General features: G+C 33.2%; 1 protein-coding gene across 1 annotated transcript; it reads right to left on the reverse strand.

Moving 5' to 3' along the window:
- Window positions 1-6,103: 6,103 nt before the first annotated feature.
- Window positions 6,104-9,489, reverse strand: LOC115984812 (peroxidase 4-like). The gene is made up of 4 exons (XM_031107814.1): window positions 9,198-9,489; window positions 8,146-8,337; window positions 7,593-7,761; window positions 6,104-6,511 (listed from the first exon to the last, which is right to left on the reverse strand). The coding sequence occupies exons 1-4, from the start codon at window positions 9,429-9,431 to the stop codon at window positions 6,114-6,116; spliced, it is 993 nt and encodes a 330-aa protein (XP_030963674.1). The 5' UTR covers window positions 9,432-9,489; the 3' UTR covers window positions 6,104-6,113.
- Window positions 9,490-10,729: the final 1,240 nt, after the last annotated feature.

A 10,729-nucleotide genomic window follows, 5' to 3' on the forward strand; every position in this document is an offset into this window, starting at 1 on the left:
AACAGTCACTTATCTTTGCATCAACCCTTACCTTCGGGGAACCCGAAGCTACAATGTTATGGCAGCCCTCCTCCTCAAGCCATATTTGTTCAAACCTCCAAGGTTTCTGCCTCTGTTCAGGGATGCCTAAAGGATTAGTGCTTCATTAGTCAGACAAAAGACAAATCTATAATTTATAAAAAAACTTTTCTTCTTAATAAAAAAGAAAAAGAAAAGGCTTTTCTTATTACAAAAATCGGATTGCTCAAAAAATTAATCATATCTACCAGATGCTTTACATGGGTTTAGTTTTCAATTTGAGGAGTGCAACTCTATTTGAAATAACACATGTCCAGGGGCTAGCTTTAGACTCTCCATGTCTATGGAGAAAACTCTATTTTACACTTCCAAATGTGAATGCTCATCTCTTGGTGTAGGCATGGCTAAGCTCTGGAAATGGGTCCCTTCATCTGTAGTAGAATTGGCTTGTGGTTTTTGTAATATTAGTACCAATCTATAAGAAGGGGGAAAAAGGTATGAGTACCAATCTTTAAAAATAAAATTGTAATTAATTGAAAGTATTGAGGTTATATGTTAATTGAAGTTATAATAATATTTTTGCAGAATTAAAATTAATAAAAGCCTACCAAAAATTGACTTCATCATAAGAAATATTAAGCAGATTAAGTATAGTATTAATTGAAAAAAAACTGTTAAAAATACTTCAATATAGATTTTTTTTTTATTTATTTTTTATTTAAAGAATAGATAAAATTTATAAGCCGAAAATAACATGAGATCGTCATTCCATGTTAATGACGACCCAAACGAGCGCTGCACATTTATTGCGTGCATTGATAATGAAAAGTAACAGACAGAGCAACGGTAACAAGTGAGTTGTATACTTCAGAGCTCCCATTAATGACATACTAGTCATTGCTTATAAATACTGAGATTCATTACCCATTTAGATAGGAAACAACTATAAAAGAAGGACAAAACTTAGGTACAGTATCTTAAGTGCTGTTCCTTAGGTTCCTCTCTTAAGATTCTACCACATGAATATATATCTAAAAAATATACTTCTATCTCATAAGAAAAAATCTACATGGCAGAATTTTAAGAGGGGAACCTAAGGAATAACACTTAAGTACTGTACCTAAGTCTAGCCCATAAAAGAAAGGAACAACATAATCCAAAGGTACACACAAATACTCACCCAAAAACCGCCTAAGTCATTTTTTTCTCTCTAAACAGCTTTCTCCCCTTTCTGACTTAAGCATCAGATTGTTTTTGGTAAACATCACACCAGTGTATTACACTTCTTTTCCAAGCTTTTTTGCAAGTTTGGATCGGAGACACAACCCACCACGAGATCATTCACCCAATGAGACAAGGTCCTCAACTTGGTGATTTTTTGTATCATCAAGTATTAATTCTGAATCTTAGAACGTGAGAAAAATGAATAATAATAATAATAATAATAATAATAATAATAATAATATATTAATTATTTGAATATAATAAAATTTATTCTTTAAACCTAAAATTATATTTCCCGGTGCTTAGCGACACTCTACAACTAAAAGTCCAATTATTTTTTTTGCTGAAAACTAAAAGTCCAATTAAAATGCAATGGTCCTACTACCTTATACAAGTCCAGTCAGTTAAATGCAATGGTCCTGGTTACCTTCTACATGTCCATTTACTACTTAAAATGCGAATAGACGAGGCCCATTTTTGCTAGCTGCCACAGAGTACTCCAGTGCAAACTAGGCAATAGGCACTAGTACTACCACATGCTGTGTCTATCTTTTGGTAATAGCCTAATAGTTTCTCCAAAAAAAAAAAAAAACTTTTTCTAATAGGGTGCACCCATTGTGTCCTTTTTTTTTTTTTTTTTTATGACGGCAGGAAGAGGAGACTACAAATCACGCATTACTTCAGTGTCATTAAATTAATGATATCTGGGAGCTTATTTATTTATTTATTTATTATTATTTTTGGTTAAAATTTTATTTATTTATTTATTATTATTACTTCACCCATTATTTATTTATTTATTATTATTACTTTTGGGACGATAAAAAAATATAAATACTCTCTGGCTAATGCGAGCTGCACACGTAGAGCCCATAAGGCCACTAAGTTTTTGACCCAAAAGTAGTTGGATCCCAGACTTCAATGAGCCAACACGATTTGTAACCATTAAAAAAAAAAAAAAAAAATGAAGATCTCCAACTCTTTTTTTTTTTTTTTTTTTTGAGGAACAATCTCCGACTTGAATAAGAAGAGATGAAATACTAATTTTTGGAAATATTTTACTATATATTAGTATTTTGTATATATATAAAGAAATTATAATCAATATGAAGATAAAATAGGTTAGAGTTATTTATTTATTTTTAGTTCAATAGTTGAAGACGGGGTTTGAATCTAAGAGTTTGTTTGGATGGCATAAAAATTGAGTGCTATCACTCAGTTTTCATGATCTATCATCCAAAACAAGTGGGTCCCACAAATGGATGATTATTTGGTTTGATTTTAAATGATTGTTTCCATCACTAAAAAACTCAAAAATTTGAGTTTGGATGATGGAAACTGAAAACACAATTTTAGTGTTTTTAGATGCTTGAGTTATGAGTTTTGTAAAGTTGTAATTTACAACTATGTGCTTTGTTGGCTTTTATTTCGTGCCAAATTTGATTGTAATTATATTCAATCTTTTGTACCCTGTATTTCACGTGGGATTTATTTGTAAGGGTTGTGTGAGAGAGAGAGAGAGAGTGTGAAGATTCAAGGCATTGAAGACTGAAGTGTTTTTGTGGGTAGCTCGCGAGTAAGCATCCCGTGAAGTGATGCATGTGCTCTGAACATGACTGGAATGCGAAGAGTCAGGACAAGATGGAGACAACTAGTTTTTGTGAGTATCTCGCGGGTAAGGCCTTCCTGCGAGAGATACCCGCAAAACATTCTGTTTTGCCAGACAGTCATTTCTGATACACACTTTCTGTACCTACACTATTTATATCCACATTACCCACAGATGTTGAGGAGTGCTTCAGAGAGAAAACCCTAGCCACAAACCTTAAGAGTTAGAGATTGTTATACCCATAATTCTCTACACAATTGCTTGTGAATTTTCCTCAACTCCTACCTCTCTATTTCCATACTATTGAGAGGTTGATAGCTCAAACACTTACCACACCCTTTCATAATGCTCAGTGAGGTTTTGGTGCTGTTGGGAAGCATTTGAAGAAGCCAGGCTTTGGCAGATGCAATCGGGTGTATTACGGGATCTGGAGAACTAGACAAGACACGGTTCCAAGAAACCTTATTAGAATAGGAGTTTGGAGGGCTTAGGTGCATCGAGTAGATTAGGCTTGGAGGGTCTTTTACTAACCCATGTATCCCAACTGATTATCTAATGGATCGATTATCGCTTGAAGGGCAGCGGAGAGGTTTTACGCCGAATACTTCGGTTTCCTCTTCGATAACACATTGACGTGTTATCTTATGTTTGCATTTTTCTTTCCTACTCTTTTAGTTTTTATATTACTGCTGTGTTATATTGAATATGGCTTAGAGTAGTTTGTTTGTTTATCCGTTGCATTTACTCTATTCTGTGCTTAGCATAAGTTGGAGTAAAATTTATCGAGCCGTATTTTTTGAATTTGAGGGTCTAAACAGCTCTTGTATTTTAACACTTTTTTGAGCATTCAAGTTTAATGGTAGTTTGGTAATAAAATACAATTAGTGGGACCCATGGTCAGACCACACATGTGCTCCACCACACTTTTTCTTGTTCACTTTTTATCTCCTAACGTGATGTCTGATGCTTTCTTCTTCTTTTTTTTTTTTTTACTTCTTTCTTTTTCTTTCCTTTTTTCTCTTTTGTTTCTTTTCTTCTTCAAGTTGGGTTTTTGCTCTTAGTTTCTTCTCTCTCTCTTTTTTTTTTTTTTTTTTTTTTTTTTTTTTCCACGCAGTGATGGCAAAGATGGTTGAGTTTGGGTATCCGATCTAAGGATTTGGGTTTGGGTTTTTTTGTTGTGGTTGTGGTGGTTTGAGGCTTGGGCTGTGGTGGAACTTGTTTGCTTGGATTTTTTGGTGGAGGTTGTGGTTTTGGTTGAGGGCTGTTGGTGGGTTTGGATTTTTTATTCATTTGGATTTTTTTGGTGGAGGTTGTGGTTGTGTTGAGGGCTGTTGGTGGTGGAGGTTGTGGTTGTGGATTTTTGGGTTTGCCGTTGGTTGTGGTGGAGCTTGGTTGATGGTGGTGGATTCTGGATTTGTTGTTGGTGGTGGTGGAGCTAGGTTTCAGTGTACCTAGGTTTGAAGAGCAGAAAAGAAAAGGGACGTGGGTAGCAACCATAATCTTCTGTGTAGTGTCAATGGTGGGTCCATCATTTTGACAAAAAGTGGAGTTAAAAAATGTGATACATGACTGAGTTTTGTGACCAAACAAAAGTATTGGATGTGTAGTGTCAGTGGGTGGGTCCATCATTTTGGCAAAAAGTGGAGTTAAATATTGAGATACATGATTGAGTTTTGTGACCAAACAAAAGTGTTGGATTTTTTGAGTGATAGTGGGGTTTGGGTTATGAGTAATGAGTTTTGAGTTTAAGTTATGAAAACTGAGTGAGCCCTAAACCAAATGAGCCCTAAATGCCTCATTTGAAGCCATCAATAGGTTCCAACTAATTGAGCTTATGCCTATAAATGAGTCAAGTTTGAGCTTATCAACAAATAAGATTTTATATTCAAGCTTGTCTCACTTTCTTGTCAAGCAAGCTTGAGCTTGTTCACAAGCCACTTGGTTAATTTATTCTTCTTCTATATATTGCAAAATCAAGACTAAAATGTTCTACCTTTTCGTAATTATATGTAGTTTTTACTATGAATAGATTGTTTAGATCACCAATAAGCTACAAATAATAATTTAATAGCATATGAACCTATTGACAAATTTATACTATCCAATTTCATGTTTATATAAATATATTTTTAGACAAGTATACATATAAAAATATAATATTATATATAGTTAAATCGAGCCCACATGTTCACAAGCTTGTTCACGAACACATTGCTATGTTTGAGCTTGACTCATATAATAATCGAGTCTAAACTTAAGGCTTGAGCTTGACTTGTTAAATAAGATTTTTCTCAAGTTGAGCTCCAGCCATTGATAAACAGCTTAGTTCATTTATAACCTTAGTTGAGCTAAAGAGGCTCTTAGCAAAATATATTAAAGTAAATGCAAAAAAAAAAAAAACCAAAAGTTTCTAGGTTATTTAATCTTGGTTGGATTATAGTAAAGAAATAGTTAGCTGTGAAACTTCTAACCAAATTCTATAATTGTAGCTTCTAAAAAATATCTATAATTATATTTGATTATTGAGAAAAAAAAATTATATAATTATAGCTAATACTAGAAGGGTATAAAGATCATATTTTTTTTGAAAAGTTTGAGATATAAGCCCGATATTTTTCAAGTGATTAATATAGTAGTATTTGATTAATTCTAAAAAAAAGTTTGATTTTTTATTAATCTAATATTACCCAATATATTTCATTCGCCAAATAAAATGAAATATCCAATATATTTACAATAGGTTTGGCTATAAAAAACACTTAGTAAATTTTTTCATGATTATTAATTTGTTATATTGTGATTAATATGTAATAAAAGTCACTGGTGGACTTATGTAAGAACGATGTTGCACCAATTACAATTGATTAATTATACCCTTTGATGTTCCCAAATGGAGATGTTCATAACTCAAATTCTCCCTTACTAATTGTTGTAATTATTGAATTAAAAAAAAAAAAAATCGCTCTTATAAAAATATAGAGCTCATTCCCCCATGACTCCAGATTGAATAGAAAATCACAAAAGAAGTAACCAAGGCAAAAGGGAATTTATTAAATTTAACAATAATCCAAAGTCCGAACAACTTGCAAACTTCTACAAATAAATAATTTCACAATTTTTCACTCAAAGTACCATAGCACAAACAAATAAATTGCCCTCTTTTGGAGCTAGAATTTGATTTATTTATTTATTTTCAATTGAAAGAGAAATAAATCTTCACTGATTCATTTATAATATTTTTTTTTCTAGAAATTTACCCCCATTAATTATTCACCTTCCTGCAGTTCTTCCTAATTTCACCACTTGATCCAGTGAGGGGCTGTATGTCTCCCATTTTGATCATTGCGTTGACAAAGTCAGAATAGAAGGTCTTAGTATCCTGGCTGTATTTTTTAACCAATGAGTCAGTGGATCCACCATTGAACAATTGTTGATCAGAGCGAAGAAGACCCTTTTGCTTGATAAGGTTCTTGTAGTAATAGTTGTCAAAAACTGTAGGAGTTTGGAGATCTAGAGGTGCAATCTTGTTATCTCCTGGAAGGCCAGTAGTCTTTGGACATTTATTCTGCCTAGTCTTGGCAAATGAACTATCAATATTTTTATCTTTATACATGCGATCTCTAAAAACTGTACACCTTGCTTGCCCAATTGTGTGGGCTCCTGCCATCATGTATAAAAAAAAAAATGATGAGGAGCATTATAATGCATACAATTTATCTTAGAAAAGAAAGGGGGAAAAAACATATTAGATTGTTAGAAATACTGAATGCAATGGTATTGTATTTCTCAAAATGAAAGAATATACATGAGTGCATTTATATAGAAGGCATATGAGTGCAGTACAAGTAAGAGTGTAGTACAAAAATGTGTGTTGGACAAGTAATCTAGTTGGGCCTAAAGTCCACAACACTATACACGTTAACATAGATATTTATGTATTTAGAATATGATCAAGTTACCTTTGGTACAACTATTTGTCAACATTGCACAAATTAATTGAAGTTTTGAAAATAACCATGGCTTTTGAGTGAAGTTGTGATGTATTTTTTTGTTAGAATCTCTTTCCCTCTCCCTTGTGTGTGTGTTTATTTCTAAAAAAAAATAAAAAATTGAAGTTTTGAAACTCGTACCATTTGATTATAGGTTCTATGTGTTTTTAATTATTATGCTTGTCAAATTTTGTATGTGTAGATTGTCATTTATTATCTTTTCCATTAACTCATACTTTTTATTCATAACTAGTGAAAAAGAAAACAGAACGTGAAATTTAAACATTTTCTAGATACTTTGTAAACATGGAGAATGTAGAGTGTAAAAAAGCAATATAATCTAATGATAGGATTGTAATATAATATGTTTATTTAGAAGGTTATTGAAGATTATAACATTTACTAATGTTATATTTATTGTGCGTTTTGGCATAGCTTAAAAAAGTAAGTTTTTATTTTTATTTTTTTTATTTAGTTTATTTTTGTTACTATTTATAAGTTTTACTATATTTTTTTATACTATTCATGAATCTCGTTGTACTATTCAACTATCTTTTAGTTTTATTTATAGTATTTTTAATAATTTTTTTTTAATTTTATCTAAATAAGTTGTTTCCAAATATACAGATAAAGTAACTTAAATTCAATCTATTTGTCCTATTTGATAATGAAAAAGTGTAAACACAAAAAATGGAAAAGAAAACCACCATATTTTTAGTCTGAGAGAGAGAGAGAGAGAGAGAGAGGCATACCTGACAAGGCAACCATGTCCTTGGTAGAGAGACCTTTTGCTTTAAATCTATTAATGAGATTGCTAAGGGTAGAATTGGGGGGAGGAATGACCCCACTGTTGGCAGCAGATAAGCTTGCTGTCTTGGAATCTCTTCTTCCAAGTTTGACATCCCATTTGGGCCCTCCAAGCTGCATAATAGACGCTATTAAAGAGGACCAAAATGTAATATCCAGAAACTTATTATCAATTTTATTATAAATATTACTATAAATCCTATTAAAATTTTCTATTACAAATAAACACGCGCATATATATATATATATATCTATATATTTACTGTCAAAATCAAATATAACATGTTTCATATTAAATTTACAAAATATTAATTCATTAGAGAGGTGTCATATCATATTAACAACAACAAAAAAAGAGAGGTGTCATATCTCATGATAAAGCAACAAGCATGTAAAAAAAAAAAAAAAGGCAACAAGCATGTCAATCTACAGTGTAAAAACTAATTCTATATTTTAAAAGTTTCCTTTTTTTAGGTGCATAGTTAATAATTAACTCACAATTATAACAGAATCCCGAGCAGCAATAGCTAAGATATCAGCGCATGAGACCACTTTGGGGCATTCTTTCTCGATCTTGGACTTTATTTCATCAACAACCTCGAATGCCCTGATTGATCCTTTGTTGGGAACTGCTGTCTTCTCGCCTGTGAAAGTTGGAGTGTCATCCAAGAGTACCGACCCATCACAACCCTGTCAAGAAGCAAAATACAACGAAGCTTTGAATTATTTGACCGTGATCACTCATAAAGCTTGAAAAATCTGGATACCATATAATTGTTTGCGTTCTTCACATGCTTCCTTAAACTCTTGTAGAATCATTGATTTTACTAACTGTATTAGATGGACTTAGCCCCCAGGTCCCCCACCAAATTAATGATGCTGACAAGGTTGCCAAAATAGGCTGTCTTTTTATGACTTTCCTTATCAACTCTCATGACTACTTCTGTATGCCATGCACGGACTTGCTTTCTTGTCAAGTCATATGTATTATGCCATTTCATGTTCCATCTTATCTTGATTCTTGAATACTCACATGACTACTTTATATTTTTCTTGGTTCTTGAATAGCAACAAGACTAGACATCAAATACCAAATGGCGTATTTTGATGGTAACCTAGTAAAATTAGTGTCGGTGTATACAAAAGGAGCAATATTAGAGATATTACAAATTTTAGCATATGAATCTTATAAATTGATGTATCACATCACAAGCCCAAAAAAAAAAAAAAAATTCAAACACTAATTTTGATTATATCTTTTTAAATTGATATAAATTTATAAACTTTTAGTAATAAAATTTGTAATACTTTTAACATTAATTTCCTTATATAAAAATATCGTTGCATCAATTGGAACTTAATTATCACCTTCATATATCATGAAAAATATGTTTGTCATCAATTTTGGTAAAAAAAAAATAGAAGGGAAGAAAGAAAGGACTCTACATATAAACAATATTATATTTGTTGCATGCTGTTCCTTAAAAAAAAATTGAAAAAAAGTGGAGGCCTACGAGAAACCCAGTAGATAGAGGGAATGAGGAATTTACATTGACAAAACAATCATGAAAGTGGAGGCGAAGCAGAGAAGCACCCTGGCGGGGTTGTTTCGAAATGGCAGAATAAACAACTGATTGAACGGTGCTAAACACCTTTGGACAGCTTTTAGAGTAGAAATCTGTAGAGAGTTTACCAGAGGAGCTCCCAGTGAAAATCACGAGAACTGTTAACGAAACTATGAGTAGGAAAGAAGAAGCAGAATGAGAAGTAGAATGAGCAGCCATTTTCTTGCTTAATAATCAAACTTAGAAGGAAGGCTGTGTTAAGTGTTTGCCAAGAACTTTGTAGGGTATTTGGGTTATATATAGAGGCAGGTACGTAATATCTGGGACAGTTTGTTTGGGCATTTTAAACACTTATTTTAAGTTCTTAAACAACATTACTTATATTTTTATACACTTTTTCCTTCATATGTGTTTTAAAAAATTAAAAAAAAAACATTACTTAAATTCTCCTGCTAAACGTGCCCCTAATTAGAGCATTCACAGCAGTGGAGGCAAAATTTTAGCTATTTAGCTACTCAAAAAGTCATTTTATCTATTTTACCTATACACATGCTGCAGCAGTGGATCTATTTTAACTTTCAACACAATAAAATAATATATACATTACAATAAAATAATATATACTAAAAAAAAAAAAAACAACCACATCACCAACCACAGCTCCACAACCAATCTACCATCAGCCACACCCAGTCACGCATAACCACCACCACCAGTCCACAACACCATCACCACTAGTCCACAACAGAAAGAAAAAAAAAAAAAAATCCCAAATCTCCAGTGAAATTCAACCACGCCGTTGGGTATTTCGACGACAAGTACGGAGGGTTTGGTCGGAGCCGGTCCGATTTGGGGTCCAATCTGTATGGGAAGTGATCGGAGGAGTCTCCGCACTACGATTCGATTCGCGATGAAGGTCGTAAGGTGGAGCTGTACGGGGCTCGGGGCACCGCGCCGAAGTCTTCGACGTGGGCACCCACGTTCGACCACTATGAGGTCGATCGGTTTCGGTTCCGGAAAGGATTCGACGGTGACTTCGAATTCGAGCAAGATCGTGAGGGCTGTCCCTAAGGCCGAAACTCAACAAGATGTGAAGAGTGGGGTCCAGAAGCTTCGGGTCAAGTTGCTGTCGGAGTCTTCGTCAGAACACCATGGATGTTCTCTGCCAGGTACAACGATGAGCTTCAGTGAATGAGAGAGAGGGAATGTGAGTGAATGAGAGAGATGGAATGAGGGAATGAATAAAAAAAGCACGGTCTGGAATAAAAAAATATTTTTTTGTTTTTGCTCCAAGCTACAGTGCACATCTATATATAGATGTGCACTGTAGCCATTCATCTAAAATTTTTAACTATGGCTCCACTGCTGTAGGGATTTTTTTGTGTTTGTGGAGCTAAATTTTAGTAATATAGCATTATAGCTACACTGCTGTAAATGCTCTTAGTAAGACTAATATTTGGATATTTGCATGGGCAGGCATAACATTAATTTCAACGGCTAGAAATTAAAGAAGAAGT

Source organism: Quercus lobata, chromosome 1 (genome assembly GCF_001633185.2).
Source record: "Quercus lobata isolate SW786 chromosome 1, ValleyOak3.0 Primary Assembly, whole genome shotgun sequence".
NCBI lineage: Eukaryota > Viridiplantae > Streptophyta > Magnoliopsida > Fagales > Fagaceae > Quercus > Quercus lobata.